We start from the raw sequence: 25944 nt of genomic DNA on the forward strand, positions 1-25944 counted from the left end.
TGCCCGGGCCACCATAGGTGCCCCCAATATGAGTGATGTCAGGCTGGCAGAGATGAAAATACCTGTTTACAAAAAAATTTAGACAATGAATAGGAATAGCTATCTAAAATCTAACCATGAAGCATATCTATATAGATCTTATTCTCTGGTTTTCATTCATCATTCTGGTGAAAGACAATTGTTGCAAATGAAATAAATGAATCCTAAAAAGTGCTGAAAGGTTTCATATTCAGCAGCAGTATAAATACTTACTTCCATCCTACTTTCAGTTACTAAAACATCAGTTTATCTCTCTTTCCAGTTAATCTTCTCACATGAGATAATTCACTTGTGACAGCAAAAATTAGGTCTCCCATTGCAATTCAATAAGTACGAAGAACTATTTTTTAAAAGTATAGTGATTACTTGCATTTTCTCTGGATTTTAATATATCATTTTTATCTTTCACTCCACTAAAAGATTTATAATAAACCATAGCTTCTTTTGTTTGTGTTAGGATTCATTCTTAATAATCCTCTTGGCATAAAACTTCAATGATCTTTTTCTGTTTAAAACAATATGTCTATCAGATTGTGTCAGCACATGTAGGAAATAGAACTCCTTACTCACCAATTTATAATAATCTAAAACTCCCCAGTACCTATCCATCATGTACATAGTGGAATAGGAGAAGACAGCAGGATAAATTCAGAATGATACTGCAAGGCAATTATTTTCTAATATGTTTTTGCAGACCAGGGGTCAGCAACCTGTGGCTCTGGAGCCGCATGTGGCTCTTTCATCCCTCTGCTGAGGCTCCCTGTCACCGGTCAGCTTCACAATTGATAGGGTTAGGGTTAGGGTTTTTGGTTAGGACAAGTAGAGGAAAAAGGGTGCTGCGCTAGGAGGAGACTCTATGGTGGGGGAACTGAACAGGGGGCTTCCGGTTAGGACCTTTATGGCTCTTTGAGTGTTTAAGGTTGCCGACCCCTGCTATAGAAAAATTACCAACTAATTACTTACATTCTGAATGACAGTGCTAGGCAATAACAAAAGTTACAAATAATGCTTATTCCCTTATATCTTCTTTCTAGGCATATTTGGTTTTCTTTAACTGAAAATTGAAACATTGGCCTAGATACTCAAACTTATAGAACTTCTGATTCTAAGACAAAATTCTTGTTGATTCCATGCAAAACTGTTCTTTTGGGTTTTTACTTTAGCTGTCAATGGTTGACTAAAAGTTTCTGCTTACATTTGTGTACGAAGAAGGTAAACATCTGTCAATATATCCTATGTAAATGAGAGACAGTTTGGTGTAAGTGGTTAATGCACCAAACTAGAAAGGAGATTGTGAGTTGTAATCCTGCCTTAGGCATGAAGTCAGCTGGGCAATAGGCCAATCACTTTCAGGAACTCTAGGAAGCAAGCAAGAGCAGACCATTTCTGAAATCTTGCCAATAGAATGGCAGGGACATGTCCAGGAACTACTGATTCGAAGGTACAAATATTAAACCAATAAATTTTATATGCTTCATATTTCTTTATTACCAAGAATGCTTAGATTCATCTACTTGAGCATACCTATTTCTTCCTCCCAATTCTTCAAGCTAAGATTCTAGATTTGATCCATGACACATTGCCTAGTAATGGTGAACCTATGGCATGCGGAGCCCTCTGCAGGCACGCAAGCTGTCACCCAGGTCAGCTCCACTGCGCATGTGAATGTGCCTCCTGCTGTCCAGCTGATTTTCGGGTCCCTGCCTTGAATGCGGAGACATGCGTGCATGCGTGTGGGTGTCACAGACGCGTGTTTGTGGGGAGCATGAGGGGAGCGGTGCCCACCGCGCCCTGTTCTTGGTGCCAGGATGCTTCAGAGAAGCCTGCTAAGCCCAAAATGGGGCGCGCGAGGGTCGCACGTGAATGAGCAGGGTGTCATATTGTGCAGGGGGGTGTCATGCATGCATTGCATTATGGGTGTGGTCATGCACGTGTTTGCTGTTGCGTGCGGGCACACTCTTTCGGCATGCAAAGACAAAATGGTTAGGCATCACTGCCCTGGGTTTCTAATCTACCTTACCTATTTACCTATCTACCATTTTTCAAACCTCTGCAATGAGGATAAGGTAATCCTGAGAAAACGGTTAGCATTCTGGTACTGGCAAACTGTATGTTCAAATTAGTTTGCAAGTAAAATATCAACTTTTACTGATAGAAAAATGCAGCAATATTTCAGAATACCCATAGACATACAAGTTACTCTGCGGAGGTTCCAAAGATACCAAGGGGTGGAATGGCAGACAGCACCATAGCATGTATTTTACTTTGGAATCCTTGGCGCTCTCTGAGCTCGGATGTTTGCTTGCAGACATTTCATTATCCAACTAGGTAACATCCTCAGTGTAGGTTTGGGTTTTGCTCCCGGTTTATTTGCAGTAGCTTGCCCTGTCAGTGTTGATTTGAAAGAGGTTTTCCCCTAACCCTTGAATAGGGTATTGTTTGGCATTAATCGCTGCTTATATGGTGGTTGGCTATTGAGAGAGGATGTGTGCTGGACTTTTTGTTTCTTTGTTTTTTGTTGTCTCTTCTAAATGTGTACATATGCTTTAGTTCTATGTGTCTATTGATATCTGATTTGTCTGAATGCCAGGAGTCTCCTAGCATTTTTGGATTTGGTTTGGTCTAGGATGCTCAATTTCTCAGTTTCACTGTGTCTTCTTTGAACAAGCTGATGTTCATGGATGTGCTCAACTAGTCTTCTGCCTATCTGTCCTACGAAGTGATTGTTACATCCACCGTATATTGTAGATGATTAGAGCAGGTCATTACTAAGTTTCTTTCTGATTGTTAAGCCACTGGGGGCTCCTGCTGCTTTCGTCTGGTTCCTAGGCAGCATCTCTTATCCACACATTCCATACCTCCTCTGAATAATAATTCCTGCACAGCTACTCTTGTGGAAGATTGGATTGTTATTCTGGTAATGGAACACTTGGTTATGTGGGTTGTTTTTCAACAGGGTTGTGTTTCTAATTTCTTCTGTTGAAAAATATATCTAGGAAGGATATTGTATTGTTTTCTTCTTCCCTGGCAAATTTTATTCCTTTGAAGCTTCACAGAGCTCCAAGGACTCCACAGTTCAGCTCTGAACTACATATATTCTCTTTTATTGGTATTTTACTTTATTTACTGTCCATGATCACAAAAGATCACTCTGGAAACTTATTAGCTCAGCATGTAAGAACACAGTAATGTATGCATGCATGTATAACATGTATGAAAGCACATTTCTTTTGTTCTTTACTGCACTAACAAACTATATCATGCTAACACCAATATACATATATTAGGAACTGTTTTGATAATAGAAATCAGAGATATTGAATTTATTATGGGTCTAAAGATGTGAAAACATTATATATGACTTACATATCTGGGTGATTTGAGTCTGGGGATGCCATCTCTGTCGACATGTCATAAATAATGGAATATTCCAACAGGCTCACAAATAAAACTAACCATTTGCTGTAAAGAAGAAGAGAACACAATTAGGTTTGTGTTTATTTATAATTACTATGGATTGCCTTCAAACTAATGCAAACATACTGTACATCCTTTGATGGTTTGTGTAATACAGCTGGCATTGAATTTACTGAATATTTCTTAGTTTAAAAATAAAATATCCCACATCTTTAGCAGCTTGAGATCAAGCACACTATCTATCTTGGCCACCAAGATCAAGGGCTGAAGCTGTAGGGCCAGAAATGGGGATTGGCATCCAAGTGATGGTCCCTTTTATACAGGAATGGCTCATTATGCACTTTTGGACATATCTCTCTTGGCTAATCATTGCCAAGTTCACTTTTCTTATTTCCATGGAAACTGCCCTTAAATAGGGGTACCAATTCCAATCACAACCACTTTCCAATAACTGAGTCATTCACACATCCATTTCTTTCTTGGGGAAGCCAGCAAACTGGCCAGCTAGTATGCTGACCACCTCTTTTTATTAGCTACCAGTAGTGGTGAGATTCAAATTTGTTTACTTCTGGTTCTGTGGGTGTGGCTTGGTGGGTGTGGTGTGGCTTGGTGGGCATGGCAGGGGAAGGATACTGTAAAATCTCCATTTCCTCCTGATCAGCTGGGACTTGGGAGGCAAATAATAGATGGGGTGGGGCCAGTCAGAGGTGGCATTTACCGGTTCTCCAAACTACTCAAAATTTCCACTATCGGCTCCCCAGAACTGGTCAGAACCTGCTTAATACCGCCTTTGGCTATACTTTTTCTATGATTGCAGTCCAGATCAACGTTTATGTGTATATGCAGAATGTATCTTGAACAGATGGCAGATGGATGCAATTGTTTGTACTTCTTAGTTTCAATCTAATATTGTCCTTACCAAACTAGATTAAAGACAGCAACCAATAGAAGAACCAGTTTGATCTAGTGGCTAAGGCATAAGACTAGAAACCAAGAGATTGTGAGTTCTAGTCCAACCTTAGCATGAAAAGTTGGCTGAATGACTTTGGGCTAATCACTCTCTCAATCCAACCCATCTCATGGGTTGTTGTGGGGAAAATAGGAGGAGGAAGGAGTAGTGGGCATGTTCACTGCCTTATTTATAAAAATAAAAAGGCAATAACAGGGATTAAAATAGAATAGAAACATTTTTTAATTAGGAATAATGTCTTCGAAATACAAAAAAGAAATCCAGTATTTAATATTACATATAATTATGGCGGTAAGGATTGTCTTTGCCCAGAAATGGAAAAACAAATTAACTCCAAGCGAAGATGAAATAATAAGAAAGGTTATGGATTGTGCTGAAATGGACAAACTAACTAAAGAAATCCAGGGAAAAGAAGAATCATAATTCTACCAGATATGGGATAAATGGTATAGGTAGATGGAGGAAAGAAACAAGAATCAATGAAGGAATACAACAAAACTCAAAAATGATAGTTATGGGTAAAATAAGAGGGTTAAGAATGGTGAAATCCAAATGAAATACAATAGAAGGGGGAAATAATATAAGGTAAGCGGTATCGATTTATAATTGCTATTGGAAAGAACAGGAAGCCCCTGTTCGTATTGTATTGTGTAAATGTGGTGTATGTCTAAGTTTTGTGTGTGTATTTTACATGTTTGTTCATTAAAAAAATATATTAAAAAGCCAGGATATAAATCAATAAAAGGAAATGCTGTGTGCCATTTAATACAGGTAGTCCTTGACTTACAGCAGTTCATTTAGTGACTGTTCAGTTACAATGGCACTGAAAAAAATGATTGATGACCATTTTTCACACTTATGACCCATTGCAGCATCCCCATGGTGACATAATCAAAATTCATATATTTGGCAACTAGTTTGTATTTATGACAATTGCAGTGTCCTAGGGTCATATGATCCCTTTTTGTTCTGAGAAGCAAAGTCAATGGGGAATCCAGATTCACTTAACAACCGTGTTACTAACTTAACAACTGCAGTGATTCACTTAACAAATGTGGCAAGAAAAGTCGTAAAAAGGGGCAAACTCATTTAACAAATGTTTCACTTAGCAAGATAAATTTGGGGCTCAATTGTGGTCGTAACTCGAGGACTACTTGTACTATGTACTTACTTAGGCAATATAATGGGAAAGAACAGTTTTGTTTTGTTTTAAAATGTATTTCAAAAACCCAAAGCAGCATTTCAGTACTACTCCACCTGCTGCTTTTATCCTCAAAGCAATCTTGAGATGAAAAATTTTGTCTAGTCACAGGTCACACAGGAAGCTTTGTGGTGGCTAAAGGAGTCCAGTTCCCTCATCCTGCTCATGTCCTTTGGTATGAATATCAAAGGACTAGCTCCTTTGATGCCTAATGAAGTTTGAAACTTGCAAAACAGTTTAACCCTTAGAGACTGTATTCTTTAAAGCCTTCCTATGATTTCCAGGGGCTTGTCTGGATAATAAATCTGCAGTGCACCTGCCCCTTTTTGAAGCCTAGCCCTGGGCATCTAAAATTTGCTGGAAGCAGGGTTGCAAGTGGTTTTTTCAACAACAAAACAAAAAACCCAAGTTTCTGCATTCAAATAATCCCAGATTCTACATTTAAAAAAACAGATAACAAAAACCCACAATAAATCAGTTTTAAACTAAATTATTTTTACCTATTTATCAGGATTGCCCGAGGGGATTTCTAAAACCAGATTTCGTGCTCAGATAAACCCAGATCCTACAGGGGGGAAAAAAAGCCCAGGTGACAAACCACACCATAAATGCGTTTTAACCTAAATTATCTTTCCCTATGTAATACCTACTTAAGACTGCATTAATTTTAATTAATTAATTAATTTCAAACTTAAGACTGCATTAATTTTTTAAATAAAACACCTAGAAGCCCAACAAGGATGGAAAAACCCAAGTCTGGACAGAAAAAACCCAGACCTGAATTTAAAAACCCAGCACCAGCAACCTTGGCGGAAAGTTAGCCTCGCTCCTGACTCAGAGGCGGAGCAAAGAGGCGGGCAGGTAACGAAAACGCGAACTTACCCCCTACGGCCGCCGTAGTCAGAACGTTCTTACCCCAGCGCTGGAAAGTTTTGCCAGCATCAAAGCGACACCGCCGCCGGGTTTTACCTTCGCTACTTCTCGCGATAGTTGCTAATCGCGTCCGCCCGCTTGCGAAAGGCAGCCAAAGAGAAAAGGGGCGGTCACGTGACAGGAAGAAGCATGCGTTTGGACGCAAAGGGCTGCGCGCTGGTGGCCCGGGCGGTGAGAGGTCGGGGCTGCAACCCGGTTAGGCTTTGTCACCGTGGCAACAGCCAGGAATTCCGCGGGGGCCAGCGGGAGAAGAGCATCGAGGAGGCTGTCGCTGCTTTTCGCCGGCAGCAGGATCAGCAATGGAAGGAACGCAACAGGACGGTGCTCACCTATCTGGCGGCCGGTGTAGTGGGCATGGCGGGCTTATCCTACGCAGCCGTGCCGCTCTATCGCCTCTACTGCCAGGTATGGGGCGGTCCGTGGCGGAGGGCGAGGAGTTAGGAGTCCACTTGCAGCCGACGATGCTCCGTAGGATTACTATGTTTTAGGGGACGAGGGTAGTTCTTGTGGTCCATGGTACGTGATACGAAAATAAAGCGGCGATCTTAGGTATGGATTGCCAATTGCTCAAACTATTCTGATCTTCCTTGTTATTGGAGTGTCTTTATTCTTCGCGATCTTGTCTTATTACCAATTGCTTCTCTCTTAAGGCGCTCCTTCTATTTGTGTTTGTGCACAAAAATAGCAATAGCACTTAGACTTGTATACCACTTCACAGTGCTTTACATCCCTCTCTAACCGGTTTTATAGAGTCAGCCTATTGCTCCCAACAATCTGGGTCCTCATTTTACCCACTTCAGAAGGATGGAAGGCTGAGTCAACCTTGAGCCTGGTGAGATTCCAACTGCCAAACTGCAGTTAGCTGGAGTAGCCTGCAGTACTGCACTTAACCACAACCGACAAATGAATGACCTTCAGGCCTTTTCCATGAACTCCCGAGTACATGAAGTATGATGGTCGACATAAATAGAGTAGCGACCTTAACAGTAACAGAGTTGGAAGGGACCTTGGAGGTCATCTAGTCCAACCCCCTGCTCACCTATAGGGTTTCCAACCGGCAATCTTTCTGATCGACAAGCTCAGCATCTTAGCTACTGAGCCTTAGCAAGGCTGGATTTAGGGGTGTGGGGGTGTGTCCGATTTTGCTTTTGTAATGAACTCTTTAAACTTTATTTACTTCCAGCCAATGAAGTGGTTGCATTTGCAAATCTCAGGTGTATAGTAGGCAGATCTGTATTGGTCTCTTCTTCCAATCCCACTCTTTCAGTAGGTACGCTGAATGCATGAAATAAACATTGAGTCAGTGTGTATTTTGGTATCTTTCTCTTCCCTGTTGTGATTTTTCCCTTTTCTCTAAATTCAATTCTTATAGTGGTTTTGTAAAGATTTTGAAATGAATAAGTTGTTTTGATACATCCATTAGTTTTGAAATAATTGCATGGTCTTGCCACTCTAAGGCCTCTCTATGGTTAATAATTCTAATTTAAATCAGAGGTAAACATCCACATATTATTCTACTCTTTCCATTATCGGTCTTGTGTTTTCTATCTCATCCTACACTGCCTTTTCTAAAATACTGTGTTCCTATGTTATTTTTCTCTCTCTCCAGCTATGGTCCCTTCTTAAATAAAATCCTAAGTAAAATATAATTGTGTGAAAAACTGCCATGATTTCAGTAATTTGTGCATTTGTTTTGTATCTCTTTTTACCCTTTTATTGCCTTGACTCATTTTTATGTTTATATTTATTTGGTAGGAACTGATATAACTATTGTGATGAATATGATTATTTTGGTTGGTTTTAACCTCTACATGAATATTTTAATTTTTGTTTCTATAACCTGTAAATTGCTAATCTAGTAAACTAGATTATTGTCTGTTTCTAGAAGTATAATAAATATACATTGAGGTGGTCAGCTCACTTCTCAATTTTCCTAGTGCTTTCCATTTCCTACTTCTCCTTAGTTGCTTAGCTATTCCACTGATGTTCTTGATATCAAACATGCCTTGGCCCAAACCTCTAATTATCTCAGCACTTTCCATTTTTACTGTCTTTTAACCTCCCCAATGTTCTTGGCTTTTGCCACTTTCTATCCCTCCTAATTTAGTACTTTGTTTCTGTTTTGACAATTTTAGTTTCCCTTGATTTATTCATTCACACTTTTCATGTTCATAATTGTTCATGCTCTTGTAAAGAGAAGAACACTTTTAGTATAGTAAAATCTCAGTTTAACAACTTCAATTTAGTAGTCTTCAAATAATAAACTGCATCCAGATTTCACCTCAGTTTAATTTCTATTGTACCCAAAATAATCCTGGCCAAACATAAATTTATATAATTTATATGAGGTACCTTTATTATATTTTTGGCCAGAGTGATGTCAATGGACTCAAATGGCAAATTCAGATTGAGTGGACATTTGAATGTAACTAAGATTTTAATGGTCTTTCCTTCTGGTTCCAATCTGATTACATCATCACGTCCAGATCTCTATATGAAAATTCAGTATTCTTCAATTAATAGACAACTTTTTAATGACTTCTGGAACAAAGGAATTCTCAATATCTGGTGCCACCACCATTTGTCTAAATGTTCCAGCCATGCCCATATGCTTGCCTTGGTAACAATATAGAGATGATTTGTTTTTTTATGTTTGAATTTCTTGTCTAAAATAACTTATCCCTTCCACTTTTAACTGTTCAGCAACAACTTAAGTCAGTGTTCCCATTCTTCCTAGTTTTACTGAACCAGCTTCACCATTACATGAAAGTGCTCATCTGCTGACAGGGAGCCTTGTAAGGCGATTTTACAGTTTTATGAAGGTGGGAGAACTGTAGTAATTATATATTATTTCTAGCAACAGATGCAGTGCACATATGAACTTCCCTAACTACTTAATGTCTTTCGGGTGAAGTCCTCATTAGTATTTAGTTGGTCTCCTTAAAGAATATGACACTGATAAACCTTTTGATCAACCATGACTTTTTGTGGGGAGGGACCCACAACTGCTGCTCAGTTTATTGCTGTGGAGTACTTCAGATTCAGAAACTTGCTTTGAAGCATTAATGGGTGCATACATTGCTTCTCTCTCCAACTACTTAAACCAAACTCATATTTTCCCAGGATCTTGCTACAACTACAGAAGACAACTGCATGATCCTGAGAAAAGCCACAGCTGCTTTAAGAAGCTGCAGAGAAATATTCCATGAGCATCCTTGCAAACATTGAGGCATCTTTTTGCCTTTGAATCTAAAGCACTGCACAGCTCTAGTAAGTGTTGCTAATTTTAAGTAAACAATCTCTAATGAAAAAAAAAAACCCTCTACTCTGTTCTTATTGCCATGAAAATAATTTGTTTTCAAGCAGATTGTTTTTCACTTCATCTTATTTTCCTTTCAGGCTACTGGGCTTGGTGGGTCAGCTTTAGATGGTCATAGTTCAGAACAAATTGAAACTATGGAGCCTGTAAAGGATCGCATCATTAAAATCACATTCAATTCAGATGTACATTCAAGTCTTCAATGGAACTTCAAGCCTCAGCAGACTGAAGTTTATGTAAGTAATTAAAATCTGCTAAGTGAATTTTACATGAACTTTTATAAGCATGTTTTTACAATAAAATGACATGCTGCTCTTATAAAAATAATCAAGAATGTGAGTAATTGTAGCCAACTGAGAATTTTTAATTAAAAGGCTCCTTTTCAATTAGGTAAATGGGATACAATCAAACAATGCATTCTGATTTACTAATTTCCATTAGCAAAATTAGTTTTAGAATTAAGTTTATTCTACTAGCAAATATGTATGGCAGCCAGGTTAAATCCTAGTACTACTGCCTGTTTGCCAAGTGCACAAGTGCAGTTTAATCAGTAAATATAGTCTTGGTCTGTCATTGGTATTAGAGTGAACCAAATTCTGGTTGGTTTCTTTAATCTGAAATGGCTTTTTATAAATATTTTGAAATATAATGCCAACAGAGATAGTCCACCTCAGATTATCCAGTCTACAATGCCATGTTTTTCAACCTCAACAGATTTAAAAATGTGTCTGGGAAAATTCTTGAGAAAAACTGCTTTAATATAACTTGGTGCACAGACTTTGTTAGAAAACCCATTTTGTAAGAAATAAAAGTATGGAGATAAGTTAGAAACATAACAGTTGTAACTTTTTAAAATAGGTGGTTCCAGGAGAAACTGCACTGGCCTTTTATAAAGCAAAAAATCCCACTGATAGACCAATAATCGGAATATCTACCTACAATGTACTACCACCTGAGGCCGGACAATATTTCAATAAGATACAGGTAAGTGCTGCTCAATTTGGTGAAGTTCCTCAAATATTTATTATATTTATTTATTACATATTTATTATAATTGAAACTAGAGTCTGTTTTGATAATTCATATTTGCAGCAAGTCATAGAATTAGACTTATGGTATGCTGTCAATACTTCTTCTTGTCCTTTTGAATTCTGTATAACTTCATTTTTTTCTTTAAGGATTGCTATCTTATTTTTCTATAGCATAATAAACATGAGATTTCCAATAGTTGAAAATGCTCAGTTTTCCCTGAAATATGAATAAAACCAATATGTTCACCAGTATTCCTTAGTTTTTAATGTTAATATTTCTTTAAATGCTTTATATTTAGACAGATTTTAAAATGTTTATAAAATAATTACTTGACAAAGTGAGTTTGAAATGGATTTGTTTTTAATAGATATTTTTTAAAAAATGTATTGAATTAAAGGTTAAGACAAAACATTAAAAAAATTAGCTGACTGTTCAATTTTGGAAAATAAACTCTTTTTTCCCCCTTTCAGTGCTTTTGTTTTGAAGAACAAAGACTCAATCCTCATGAGGAAGTGGACATGCCAGTATTTTTCTTCATTGATCCTGAATTTGTAGAAGACCCAAGGATGGAGAAAGTTAATTTGATTACTCTTTCTTACACTTTTTTTGAAGCCAAAATTGGATATAAACCACCACTTCCAGGTTATAATTAACAGTACAATATGTAGACTACATCAGAGTTTTCTCTTCAATGCTCTATTGATAATCACTGACTGTGTGAAAATAACTATTAAAATAGCCCAGGAAAAAGGTTCTGAATATTTCAGGCGTTATGTTTTATTTCCTGAATATGCACTGATGTGTCTTTTCTTTAGAGATATGATTAATCTTCATTTTAAAATCAAATTAAGAATACAAAGAAATTATATACAAAAATAGCATATTTTGTTCATTTTTCTCTCTTCATGTACAGGAAGATCTATCCAATTGCTAATTTATGACTCTCATTTTGTAAAGTTTTTTATTCCACACAGTTATCTAAAATGTTATTTAATAGATTAATATGTCAAAGGGGAAAATAGTAAGTTTATTTTTGGAAATTTGATGTCTGCCTAATAAAGTAACAAGTAATCAGTAAAGTAATAAATACTAGATTTGACTTTACTTGCCTACCTTAAATCAGAATCTGTTAAGTTTTGTAAGCTGTTTTAAATAAGTATGCAGAAGATATCATTCAGTGTACTGTGTTAAAACTGTTATTCCGTGCAGCAGCTTTTCATGTTAAAAGCTACAATCACATTTCTCATGAGTTACCCACAAATCAGTGGTGAGTTCCAGATCCCTTTGCAACTGGTATGGTGCAGTGGGGCCCGGTGTCCACCACATGAACGTGTGCAGTGCGCGCATGCGTTCTTACCTCTTGCGACATGATGCTCCAGCTGCTTGGAACATTGCGCAGGCACCATATGTGCCATGTACGTAAGCGCCGAAGAGCTCAAATACAGGTAAGGAGGATGGGCAGGCGGGCCCTCCGGAGCATCGTACCGGAACGGTACCTGGTGCTCCTGGCAGGCACCGGTACGCCCATACCAGGGCGTACTGCCTGCAACCCACCACTGCCACAAACCAAAATAAAAGAAGAATAACTAATAACAGCAACTTTTTTAAAAAAATGCTGCTTTTATGCATCCCATAGTATCCTCACTTAAACCTTTCCTCTTGAGTTCTTCTTCAGGGTAATACAATTATACTTTGATTCTTTTCTTTCTGTTATTATTAACTTGGTAACACATAACCAGGTCAAATAAAGGTTTGAGTAGCTGTATCTGTATAGCATGCCAAGCTTGATTAGACTACCCTTTCCTGTGGCTTAGAATATTGCACAAATCCATTGTCTTCTGCAAACTCAGAAAATGGATTAAAATTCAGTAACCATGTTAAATATGTTACACCAATATTTCAGTATGGAAGATGCTGCTCTGATTTTCATATATATATATGTGTGTGTGTGTGTGTGTGTGTGTGTGTGTGTGTGTTTGGGGGTTGGTGGGTTGAGAAAACAATTCCATTAAGATGGGATTTTAACCTCAGTAAATCTGACTAGATCCCCGCTTTGTACAAGTTTACAAACTGCTTTTCCAAAAGAAGAAATTAATATCACTGTTAGAATACAGTATTGAAAACTGTGTCAAACAATATTTAAAATACATTACATTACAAATGTAAAGCAATTTGTTCACAAATTCCACTGTGTGGAAAAAAGAGAGGCAGAAGATTCTCCTCCCCTCCTTCCCCATATAAAATCTTTATAGGTTTAACAACGTAAAGCTCATTTGCCCAGAAAATAACATTTGTTAATTTTGTATTTTTCCCTGCTCTTCCCTATGCATCTTCCTAATGTTTATGGAAGATCCCTCAACAATACAAAGCAAATCTGGTAGAGCGGATCTGATGCATCACAAAACACTACTTAAAAAAATAAGCTAACCATAAAAAACATTTGGGAGCATTTGTGTTCAAATTTAATTCAGTTTTCCATTCTAGATTCTTTACTTGGATTGTATGTTAATAACAGCCATTGTAAAACAAATAATGCTATACATATTACTGAAGATTTAAAGGGTACCAATTTATTAAGTTTGAACACTAGATCTGGAAATGTATAGAGAAAAGGCACTTATTTCAATCACACTTTTATCTGATCTCATGACCAAGTGTTATTCAAGATATCCTGAATTGTTGGGAGTAATAGAAAGTAACAGCAGTAATATAATCAAAATCATTCCAAATACCCCACAATGCATGTTTTATACTTTGCTGGACCCATGCATTTTGGCAGTGCTTTCTTGCAGCAGCTCCCAATGCAAACCCTCCATAACTTATGAAAGCTATTGCTTCATACATATTTAGCTTCTTTGTTAAGAGAGAATGAAAATAATCTAGGAAACAGATACAATGGCATTAAGACAAAGTGGAACAAGACCTGCTACTACAGCATGTCACAATTGCTACAGATTCATTTATTCTGTTTTGCTGTGGCTTGTGTATACTTTCTTTTGCTTTTAAAGTGCATTCCATAACTAAGAAAAGTCTTAGAGTGGCTAACTATCAGAAGAATAGGAAATGTACTGCAAGGAATTCTAACCTAGTTAGTGATTGTTTTTCACCAAAGACCAACATTAAAGACAAACTATAAGGTCGTCTACCAAATAGCCTGCCAGGAAATCTGATTTCAGGATTTAATTAATAGCTAGATCTCTCCTTGCATTCAAACAATTTGGATTTGGACTTAAGCCTCTACAGGTGTAAGTCATCGATCCAACACTCAAGTTCTTTGATTAGGATCAGAAGCAGTTCTATAAGATTCCAGTCAATTATTCAGCAATATGCAGTGTAGTTCTTCCCATAGGAAAAGATTTTCCTTTTATTATTAAAGAATTCAATAAAAGTAACCTACTTTAGTTGCAAGATTCTGAATGTTATACTTGCTATAAGAATGAAAGTTAGAAAAACAATCATTGTATCAATTGTAGATTTTGGTCCAAAGATTGCAGAAGTGAATCTTGTATTTTTAATGAGTTGAACCCAATGCCAATGTACTTAGGTAGGATGTTTAGAATACACATCTTAGATTTGAAGTGTCGTCTTTTGAACAGTTTTATAAAACACTTTTATCCCAAATCTCAGCCTACTGAATAGATTTTGACACATTTTGAAGCAAGCAGCAAAATCTACATTTTGTTAAATAAAATATTGCTATTGGCATCTGCTTCTAGCATTTGATGTTAACCTGTGTTTTGAAAAGGTGTGGATCAATTTCTTCATAAATATGTCTGAAATAAAGCAGATAATAAACAGTTTGTGATGAGGAATAATCTAAAAATTAGTTACTAAAGCAACATTTGCACATAGGAGAAGTGTTCAGGACAGATATACCATTAACCTCACATTCCTCCTGGTCATGTCCTCAAAATTAAAAAAAAATACAGTACTTGCAGTATATCTGCCAAACAATTTTCTTTGTACCAGTCTTGCCACATTTCAGCTAAGTGACAGTTAAAATACTCATCAAACTGCTCATGTTTTCATGTTCAATTTGTTATTCAGATACACTTATCTTGCGTATTTCACAAACAATACTCTTATGATACCTGACAATTCCTAACCATTGGGCTCATCAGGAAGGCAAGTTCATATCCTTTCTCTTAGTTGTTTAATTATTACTTTGCTCACAATAGGTGGAATAGACTATTTTCAGAGGCATTTCCCTCTGAAATGCAGCTGACAAACTGGAAACCTCTGAGACACTGCAGTATGTAGAATAGAGGTGCTAGGTCAAGATAAAAATTTTCCCCACCTTTCTTTAGGGGTAACACGCTAGAATTAACTACATGACATGTATTTACCCAGTTTTTATCAATGGCAATGCACTTGCCTCTCAATCCATAATAATTTCATATAGTGCTTAGTTTAGTGTTCTTCTCAACTTCCTTTCCTTTTTGCAGAACAGGAGGCTTAGTGAACTATCAAATTATTTAACTATCAAATATGATGTACATCTATGGTGAGATTTCCTCAAACATTTTGAGGTCATGAGTTTTCAACAAGAAATATACATGTACATTTGAGAATGCCAAAAAACTAAAAAACATTACAATATTGAACAGAAAAATAAGAATAAGAAACCCCAAAGGTCACTTTCTGTGGACCCAAAAAGGAAAGATGAAAAGTTATCCTGATTACAATGTGAGGGTCGGGTTCTTTGGGACAAGTGATACTGAGCTTTGGAATTTGAAGTGAGTAGATTGTAGGCTGTTTTAAACAACCTATGTGGAAGTTCAGATTCTTATTTATACTTCCTGACAGCCCAGCCTAGCCCCAGTTTAGATGGCCTTAAATATTCTTCAGTACTCTTGTGAACTTACCTTTCTCCTTTTGCTGTCTCTCATTCTTTCATCACTCACTATGTGGTGATGAATGGATGTACGTAGTTCTGCATTTTCTTCTCGGCTGTATATGGCTGAAGTGTTTGCTCATTTTTCAGTTTGAGTGTTTTATGTTTTACTCTGTTCTATCTTGAAGAAAGGTGCCATTTTGGAGGCTAGCATAAACATCTCACCCTTCAAGTTACTGGCTTTTAACACTTAGCCTGTTCTATGCTTTGCATTAATGATGCTTGCCTCAAAGAGAATAGTGTATGTATATAAGTATTGTTTGTTATAATGACAAAAAATGCAGTATCACATAAACAGAACTGCTCAATCAGCAAAACCTTTCTCCTTTCTATCTGCTAAGAAAGTTGGGGGGAATGGCAAAAGAGATACTGCACTCTAGTGGATGGGTACTATTAGATCAATTCAGTAACATGAAACAAAGAAGCATTAAAGAAATCTATGCGGCTGTTCAATTTTAGTGGCTATCACTGATGGCTTAAAATATATACAATATATTTTTGCTGTGCTGGTATAAGAAAAGCTGTCTGTGTTGGTCTGGACTATTAAGAAGAAGAAATAAGCAAGCAACAATTAAGTCATTTTGAAAATCACTTACTTGGTTGGGTCACAAGGGGCCAAAGGATCAAATTCCATTAGCTCATAATAATTAGGAGGATGTGGGTTGGTTTTTGATATGTCTGGAAAAAGAAAGCCAGAGACAAAAAAAAGTTTTGTTCTGCTAATCAAAAGTATTAAGAAACCAAAAAATTATATCGAATCCCATATTGTACTCTAATTCTAAGATAAAAGGTAAAAATTATATCAGGAAAGGAGTGTGAAGGAAATACCATCTGGGCCGCGTTTTCTCCCAGCAGTACAGTTCAGGAGTGAGCAGACTGTATACACTTGAACTCACTTTTTAAATAATATCAGAAGAATACAGAGCCATTGCTACTGCCTTTCTGCCCCATCTTCACATGGACATGATATGTATAGTGGTGAAGAGGTTGAACTAGGAATTATGAGATACAGGTCCACTCTCATCAGTGATGGGTTTCAATTTATTTTACTACTGATTTGTATGTCCGTGCGCTTGCGCATGATGCTTCTGCGCATGTGCAGAAACATCCAGGTGGGTGGGCGGAGCCTTCCACCGCCGCCACTACTGGTTTGCCTGATCTGCGGCAAACTGGCAGAAACCCACCTCTGACTCTCATCCACAGAAGCTGATTAGTTGATTTTGGTACAATTGCTCTCTTTCTCTGCTTAACCTACTCTCAGAGTTGTTATTGTCAGGGGAAGTGGGACTGGGGAGGGTGAGGTCCATCTTGAGCTCCTGAGTGTAAGACAGGCTATTAGACAGACAGACAGAGTGACAGATGGATGCACTTAAAACAACACAACTAATTCCTCTGGCAATGATGTGAACTTGCTTTTCCAATACATTTGCCCTTCACATGAAAATCAATCAAAGTGAATCTATTGGTCACTTGGCAGCCATTCAAGATTACAAAGAATCCTCCCAGAGCTATTTACAAGCCAGTTCTGGCATTCTGACAACCCTTCATAGTCACACAATCGTATTTTGGGTGCTTGACAATCAGCTTGCATTTATGACTGTTTGCAGTATCCCACGATTGTGATTTTGGGCAGTTTTACTGGAAACCACTATTTAATTTTAGTTTCCGGCAAAAAACATTCATTGAGTAAGACAGGTTTGGTTAACAAGTGTAGTATCTGCTTAACAACTGCAGCAAAAAAAGTTGTAAATCAGGTGCAGTCATGTGGTGATCCGCTTAATGACCACTACGAATTACAATTGTAATTTTGGGCTCAAATACAATTACCTATAGTCTTCTAATTATAATAATGAATTGCAAACTCTAATTACAATAATAAAACATTTACCTCCCGGTGGTGCATTTCCTGTACCATTACTTAGATGGTTTACTGCATGCAAGGGCTCTGGATTTAAACACTTGTTTACCTAAGGAAATTAATGGAATTAAATCAGATATGCAGGAAGATGCTTTGGTAAAAATGGTTTAGCATAACAAGATGGTTCATTCTTTTTTATATATACTACCTGAGGTTATAATAAAAGCGATTAAGGATTCTATTAATATAAACAATGCATTAAGTCATTAATGCATTTGGTTTACAGAATCAGACTCCTCAGACTTTGCATCCTGAAGAATACATTTTTAAAACATTCAACTCCAGCCTGGTGATTTCTTAAAATTTATTTGTACTTGCATACATGTGGTATATGCTGATTACAAAACAACGAGCACTGAGGAAATAAATTCAGCCTATTGCGCCTTTTTGTATTTCTTGGCTACAACTGATCTCTAGGGATTAGGAATCCTTAGCAACGATCTGAAAAACGGTTAATTTCTCTTCCACAGTACATGCTTAGTGGGTGTGTTGACACAACTTGTACTAACCTATAAATCATAGTTTACAAAAGAGCAAATACAGCTGCAGGAGGCGGCTACTAGACTGATAGTAAGAAAAAAGTCGAAACACCCCCCCCCCCCCGCTTCCCTACATAGCCATCTTTTGTTCTCATATCACTGTATTCTCTTTGCTTTCTTTTTCATTCTTTATTCAATTGTTCCATTACTTTGCCATTGTCTTATTTGCACTTTCTTTTCATTTCTCCGTTTTTATTGTAAACCGCCTAGAGTAGCGCAAGGTGAAATAGGCAGCAAATATATTTAATAAATTTAATAAACAAAGAAACCAGGACACAGTTTGATACTCACATTGATATACATTGGGTCATTTGGGATCACCTGGGATGGCCATTGTACTTCTGTTGGGAATCTTTAAAAGAAAAACACTGCATTGGAATCCACCAACAAAATACAATAAATAGAATGGAATATGATGGCTTTCCCTATGTGCCCAAAACAGGATAATTAACTATTCAGCTATTCAAAAGAGCAACCATGGCGCAGTGGTTAGAGTACAGTACTACAGGCTACTTCTGCTGACTGCCTGCAATTTGGCAGTTTGAATCTCACCAGGCGCAGGATTGACTCAGCCTTCCATCCTTCTGAGGTGGGTAAAATGAAGAGCCAGATTGTTGGGGATAATATGTTGACTCTGTAAACAGCTTAGAGAGGGCTATGAAGCACTGTGAAGCCATATATAAGTAAGTGCTATTGCTATTTTATTAAGCAATGCTATGCTTCTTAGTCTGTTGCTTCATTTGCAATAGCCATATGACTTTACATAAATTAGCTTTTAAAATGAAGGATTAATGAAAATCAAATCTGCTAGAAGCCTAGCTAATTATTGGATAAACTTCCAATGATGAGATCTTAATGAACTGTTAAAGGTTGTCTAAATGTTTACAGGACTTTAAACATTGCTACTTACGAAGACTGTGAAGCATTCGCAATATCAAGTGAGTTTAGTTGAGGGTATATTGATGGCACAGCAGAATGAGGATGTGGATCAACCACACTTTGGGGTGGATAATCTAAAGGGAGGCAAGTTAGTAATTGTGAATGGCAGAATGTTCCTGCATGCGTTCAAATACAGAAAACAAATCTGGCCAGCATTTAGCAAAAACATATTATTAAGGAGCTTAGTATTTAGCCTTTTCTTAGGCACACTAGGCACACTAAATGCATATGAGATACTAATAGCAGATATTGATATTGCCTTCTACATGGTAACCAATACAGGTAGTCCTCGACTTATGACCATAATTGAGCCCAACATTTCTGCTGCTAAGCGTGACAGTTGTCAATTGAGTTTTGTACCATTTTAATACCTTTCTTTGCCACCGTTGTTAAGGGACTCACTGCAGTTGCTAAGTTAGTAACACGGGTGTTAAGTGAATCTTAAGAGCCGAGGTGGCGCAGTGGTTAAATGCAGCACTGCAGGCTACTTCAGCTGACTGCAGTTCTGCAGTTCGGCTGTTCAAATCTCACTGGCTCAGGGTTGACTCAGCCTTCCATCCTTCTGAGGTAGGTAAAATGAGGACCCGGATTGTTGTTGGGGGCAATATGCTGACTCTGTAAACCGCTTAGAGAGGGCTGAAAGCCCTATGAAGCGGTATATAAGTCTAACTGCTATTGCTATTGCTACTGCTAACCTGGCTTCCCCATTGATTTTGCTTGTCAGAAGGTCACAAAAGGTGATCACATGGACCTGGTACACTGTAACCATAATAAATGTGAGTCAGTTGCCAAGTGTCTGAGTTTTGATCACATGCACATGGGATCATGCTGTATTGGTCTTAAGTGTGAAAAATGGCCGTCCGTCACTTTTCTCAGTGCCATTGTAACTCCATATAGTCAATAAACAAACAGTTGTTAAGTCGGGGACTAATTGTGCACCTGACATGTTAGACTGGGATGTGCATCCCATAAGTTAGGAGTTAGGCATTGTAACAGTCAAATTTTCTGCCACCTTTGTGTGCAACTTCAAGAGAAATCTATCTTCTTGTTGCCATGCCAGGAAGAGGGCAGAGCTCCTCCAAACCAACAACCTCTAAAGAAGTCCCAAAAGTGCTTTTTTAAAGAGGCAATTGTACTTTCTGGGAAAAAAGCACCTTTGGGACAACCATGACCTGGATAATTGAGACTCTCCATAGACAACCTCTAAGGAAATTCAGCTAACTAGCCTACCTACCGCTACTGCTCTGAATGTCAACAGCATTTCTCTGGCAGCTAAAATGCATTTGAAAAAAAAACAACCCCTAAATATTGATAGGAAGATAAGACACCACCTTTATTTGAAATACATTTAAAATTACATTATATTTAAAAATACATTTACATTTAGCACAGCTCTCAAACAAATCTGCAACAATTTTTTTTACATAGCTTCTAAAATATTGGAGTTTATATATTTTACTTACTTAACTCTGAAGACTGGGGAAGGTCAGTTCTCATAGGCTTTGGCACAGCAGCAGGAAGACATGACTCAAAGTCAAGCAAATCACAGGAAGGAGCAGATGGTTGGTTGCCACCGGCCTTAAAATTAAAGTTGTTAGAGATGATGTCCATTTTGCCATATTAAACATTGCAAATAATCTCTCATTGAAACCTATCTTGTAGCTAGTGAGGATTGCTTGAAGTCAGTGATTATTTACATACTCTACTCATTCAATTTACATCCCTCCTGACATAAGCCATAGTGCATTTAAGGTAACAACAACTCTAAAACAGTCTTATTTCAATAAGAGTAGATCAAATCAACACACTATTTAAAAACAGGGCAGCAAATTCCACCTACTTTTCATGAATTTCTAGCAACCGAAATAGCTCCTAGGTTGGTGCTGAATTTTTTTAAAAAATGGGAGTAGAGATACTTCTCAGAAGAGAACACTGCAATTTCACAGTAGAACTGTTTGTTCTATTTTTCTTCATGATGAGATGGGAGGATTTAAGGTCCCAGGCAAGCTGTTGCAGTTCTTCTTGAGGCAATCTTTCAGATATTCAACACTCAAGTAATGTTGGATTTTGTGATGGTTAACACAAGGACCTCTAATTCATCTTAGATAGTTAATGTTAAGCCTTTCCATTCTGACAATGGTTCCTGAAAAAATATTGATACTTCACTAGCACCGATGATGTTATCCAGTTTGGGTAATGAAATGTCTCCAAGAAAACACCAAGCTCAGAGAGCACCAAGGACCCCACATTGCTAGTTGTTTCCGGATCATTTTCAGAACCACGCTAGCCATTTAGGCCTCCAATAACTAGGCTGCATCAAAATTACCCCCAAGAGATTTTTTTTCTTCTTTGGGTGGAATACAACCCTATTCAGGACATGTGTGATGATTCCACTGGATACTTCCCCAGATACTTCTCCAGATGTCACAGCTTGGAGGAAGATGAATCAGGTCCCAGGCACGACAGGAGGACAGTTGGTCAATGGCTCCAAGCATCTGAGACTGATCTGACTAAAGCACAGCCGCAGAAGGACATCCATGAGACTTCAGGTGGGGAAAGCATACAGCTGCAGCCGGTCAGCAATGAGGAAGAGGAACTGCCTTCTGCACCTGATCTAAGAATAGGTAGGGCAGATAAAAGGCAGGAGAGCGAAGGTCAGTCACATTACTCATGAAGAGGAAGCCTTGCCCTTCTTGACAGGCTGCACCAGACATTAGCTATTTGGAACAGCAGACAGATGGAGATGATGCTGGGAATGTGTTTGTTGTCTTGTTGTGTGTTTTTCCATTGAACTTCAGACTGTGTCTCCAACTGTTTCCTTTGCCTTGCCTTGCCTTTGCTTGTGGATTTGCTTTGGTCTTGGAACTTGCCTTTGCCTTGGGAACTTGCTTTGGCCTTGTGGACCAGATTCGCCTTTGCCTTGAGGACTAGTGGACAGGACGCACCTTTGCCTTGAGGACTAGTGGACTGGACTCGCCTTTGCCTTGAGGACAAGTGTTGACTTCATTTGAGTAACCTGAGAGGGGTTGAACTGGGGTCGGCACAGGGAATTGCTGGGGAATATCAATTTAGGTTTGGAAGCCTTAATAAAGACTCCTTACACATGTTGTGTGTGTGTGTGTGAGTACAACAGGCTATGCTTCTAACTCTTGGAACTAAGGATCAGTTAAATAACAGCCATCTTGTAGGATTCATATTCGTGGTTCTCTGAGCTGTTACAGCCTTCAGGTATTGTTTCATCATCTTCATACACTTATCTTGTTCAGATGACAGGAATTATATTTGGTCTCATCAGCACAGTGCTACATCTCTATTCAAAATACTTATCACTTCTAGGTGATTTTATATGAAAATCTGGCTATTCTTCCAGGCATCAGGGTAGGGTCAGCAGACCTGTTTCAGATAAGTGGCTTTATCACTTTGTAACTGTTTTGTAATTTGGGGAGGGGATTGATTTTGATTATGTTCTTATTTTTTGTTTTTATACTATTTTTAAAACTTTTAAAATTCTGTAAGCTACCTAGAGCCAGCTGGAATTGGGTAGCATCAAAAATAAAATCAAATGAATAAGTATGAAAAAGCGTGGTCTCTATGAAATTCCTGATGTTGAACATGAGGTTTCCACAGGCTTTTTGGACACAATCACAAGAAACAAAATCTCTATTTCACCCTGCCTTATATCTGTGGATGCCACAAATTGCTGATAAATTTAGAAGATCAATGGAGGCATATATCTCTCTTGTCTCCTTCCTGGTGAGGACAATCCATTCATTGGCCAATACCACTAAAGTATCAATATGATCTTCAAAGTCAGAATGAAATAATTAACTTCCTTCAAGGGTTCCTGCCCAGTTAAGAATGCCTTAGAAATCTTGCTCAGTTTTTACATTTGTTACCTGTTATTTCATAAGCATAAATTATATTGAATATGACATATGATTCCATGTCAGCCAGAGGATTACTGCACATTGAAGATGAGTGAACGAAAGAGATTTTTTTCTGCCAGGTGAGATTTAGATAAGCCAGATGATAATAGCTGCTTTCCTGTGTTCACAACATGTTTTTCCCCTCTTCTCTTTCTTGAAGCTCTTCATTCCTATCATGCTTAGAGAAGATTTGTATTATATAAATCCTCACTCCTCCCTGAATGCTTTTTTATTCTAATTAGAATATCATGAGGGTAGGAAGATGAGAACTAAAAAAAACAAAAACCCATGCTTAACCCAGTGGACTTAATTCTGGGAACATACATAGTTTTGAAAGAGAAAAATATTCTGAATTTTAGGATTAACCACAAAATGTTCTAGACTGGTAGAAATGACTATCAGTTACTTACTGCTGCACGTTCATTCAGGATTCTCTGATTTTCCCAGAAACGTACTCTGTTTCTAGAAAACCTAGATAAAAACAGTATAATCAATACAATCAATGTCAAACAATGCAATGACAGTGAGTTTTATTAACATAAAACACACAGATATGGAGACTAATAGCAGCCTTCATATTTAAATGCAATACCTGTCCTTTTACATTTGAGAGTCTGGGATGACTTAGCATATTCAAATCATGAGCACCATTAAACCACAGATGCTATAAGGAAACAAAACTGTAGAGGTATTACTGGAACAACTGAAATAAATCTCTTTTGTTCCTATTGTGCAATAACAGGTAGGTACTCCTATAAGCAGCAGATGACTCAAAAGTGAAAAACAAGCATTTCAGAGTACCACCTTCCTGGTTGGTTTTTTTTTTTTTTTGGTTTTTTTTGAGCGCAAAGAACTCTTGGTTAAAGAAACTTCTGGAGACTTATTCTTCCTGAATCCACCTTAGGTAAAGGTTCCCCTCGCACATATGTTCTAGTCGTTGCCGACTCTAGGGGAAGGTGTTCATCTCTGTTTCAAAGCCGAAGAGCCACCGCTGTCTGAAGACATCTGTGTAGTCATGTGGCTGGCATAACTAAACGCTGAAGGTGCACAGAACGCTTCCCACTAAAGGTGGTTCATATTTTCCTACTTGCATTTTTTACATGCTTTCAAACTGCTAGGGTGGCAGAAACTGGGACAAATAACAGGAGCTCACTCCATAATGCGTCACTAGGGTTTCAAACCCGCCTTATATATCTCTTAATGTGGAAGGAGGCATAACAAACTAGAACCCTGAGAATCTGCAGTCCAAACATTCAGAATGTATGGAAACTTAGTAGTCATGAAAGAGGCTTTCTGGAAAATGGGACACAAGTGTCACAGTGAAGAGTACAGTAATGTCACTCCCAGATAGTAACAAACAGCCTATAAAGCAAAGGTGGGAAATTGGTGGTGCTTGCAATACTGCCTTGCCCAGCACCCTGACATTCTGGCACCAAAAAGATAATAGAATAACTGCCAGAATTCAACAACACTTTTAAACTTCTTAAAATTTGTTTTCAAACTTAAGGGTAAGAATGACAGAAGGAGACCTCCCAGATGCCTCCTGCTCTTAGCCATTCCTAAATTCTGTCAAAAATTGCAATAATTCACATTGATTTAACCTATTTTTTGGCTTGTGGTTGAAGGCTTAAGGATAGGAATCCAGAATACGAGGCCTTGAGAGACAAAGGAAGGTTGCACTGACAAGTTCCCAAATAGGACAAATCAATCGCATAGTGCCTGCCTCCTGATGATCAAGGTAACTGAAAACATATCTGGTTGACTATGTGGAATGAGTCCCAAATAGGTGGAAACTGGCCATGCAGTGCCTTCCTCTGGTGGTAATATACTGTCCTGAAATCCCTATAATATGACTACCCTGCCTATAGGTTACATGAAGCCTAGCAGAAGCAAGTACCTGCTATAGTAACACATACAGATGTTGGGTGGTTCTTCTGTCAAAATAACCAACCAACCAACCAACCAACCAACCAACCAACCAACCAACCAACCAACCAACCAAAATCTCCTGGTGAGAGAAAGATGCACAGTTTGAATTTTATAAATGTTTGCTTACCTTGTATTTGTATTTTTCCTAGTATTTGTAACAAAACCCCTTATCAAGAGTTGCATTTACACTTAGGGCACACCACTTTTTACTATTATTTTGAAATGTAACCAGAAACTTTTGTTCTTCAGTTTGAACTCTATTTCAAAGGAAATTGCATTTGCAGATGGGTCAGGCAATTAGTGTCTGTTCAGCCTCTCAATACTCATGTCATGATCTTCTTCATAAAAGCACTCAATCAGCTCAAACTACCTTCCAAATCTGACTGAAAAAGAAATCTTTGTAGGCTAAAAAAATGTTGAATATTACAACCAGCCTTGGATGGAAATCTCAAGCTATCATATATTTAAATGCACTGGATTGCTCCAGTTTGAACTTCAGACATAAATTCAGTCTGTTGAGATTCTAAACTCTTTTTTTTCTTATGCAGCCAGTTTTCACTTTGTTGTTGTTGTTGTTAGTTGCGAAGTCATGTCCGACCCATTGTGACGCCATAGACAACATTCCTCCAGGCCTTCCTGTCCTCTACCATCCCCCGGAGTCCATTTAAGCTCACGCCTACTGCTTCGGTGACTCCATCCATCTACCTCATTCTCTATCGTCCCCTTCTTCTTTTGCCCTCAATCATTCCCAACATTAGGTTCTTCTCCAGTGAGTCTTCACTTACCAAGTGCAATTAGGACTGGTGGTTCCATTAATGATAATGTCATAAAGTGAAATATAATGTAAGTGTTGCTCTACGTCAATTTTGAGTGCAATTGTTAAGTGAA

At 37.9% G+C, this 25944-nt stretch overlaps 3 protein-coding genes across 6 annotated transcripts in view; 1 reads left to right on the plus strand and 2 right to left on the minus strand.

Moving 5' to 3' along the window:
* The window catches only part of STXBP4 (syntaxin binding protein 4), an 83727-nt gene extending 77107 nt beyond the window's left edge, over positions 1-6620 (minus strand). Inside the window, exons 1-2 of one of the 3 annotated variants that reach the window (XM_087710335.1) lie at positions 6128-6334; positions 3406-3501 (exon numbers count right to left, since the gene is read on the minus strand). In XM_087710335.1, coding sequence (XP_087566461.1) covers positions 3406-3449 — 44 coding nt within the window. In that variant the 5' untranslated portion in view covers positions 3450-3501; positions 6128-6334. Of the gene's footprint in view, positions 1-3405; positions 3502-5597; positions 5812-6127; positions 6335-6509 lie in introns of those variants that run through there. The other 2 variants (XM_087710334.1, XM_087710333.1) reach the window with 2 other exon arrangements.
* A 45-nt stretch (positions 6621-6665) lies between these two features.
* Positions 6666-11998, plus strand: COX11 (cytochrome c oxidase copper chaperone COX11). The gene is made up of 4 exons (XM_014076174.2): positions 6666-6965; positions 9960-10115; positions 10738-10863; positions 11382-11998. The coding sequence occupies exons 1-4, from the start codon at positions 6690-6692 to the stop codon at positions 11562-11564; spliced, it is 741 nt and encodes a 246-aa protein (XP_013931649.2). The 5' UTR covers positions 6666-6689; the 3' UTR covers positions 11565-11998.
* Positions 11999-13459: 1461 nt separating this feature from the next.
* TOM1L1 (target of myb1 like 1 membrane trafficking protein) overlaps positions 13460-25944 on the minus strand; it is a 57707-nt gene continuing 45222 nt past the window's right edge. For both annotated transcript variants that reach the window (XM_087710336.1, XM_087710337.1), the window contains 7 exons: positions 23538-23598; positions 20665-20779; positions 19173-19275; positions 18554-18614; positions 17694-17772; positions 16402-16483; positions 13460-14684 (listed from right to left, as the gene is read on the minus strand). In XM_087710336.1, the coding sequence (XP_087566462.1) occupies positions 14624-14684; positions 16402-16483; positions 17694-17772; positions 18554-18614; positions 19173-19275; positions 20665-20779; positions 23538-23598 (562 nt within the window). In that variant the 3' untranslated portion in view covers positions 13460-14623. The remainder of the gene's footprint in view (positions 14685-16401; positions 16484-17693; positions 17773-18553; positions 18615-19172; positions 19276-20664; positions 20780-23537; positions 23599-25944) is intronic.

Source organism: Thamnophis sirtalis, unplaced genomic scaffold (genome assembly GCF_051295495.1).
Source record: "Thamnophis sirtalis isolate CommonGarterSnake01/CBP01778 unplaced genomic scaffold, rThaSir2_p1.2 scaffold_3, whole genome shotgun sequence".
Taxonomy (NCBI): domain Eukaryota; kingdom Metazoa; phylum Chordata; class Lepidosauria; order Squamata; family Natricidae; genus Thamnophis; species Thamnophis sirtalis.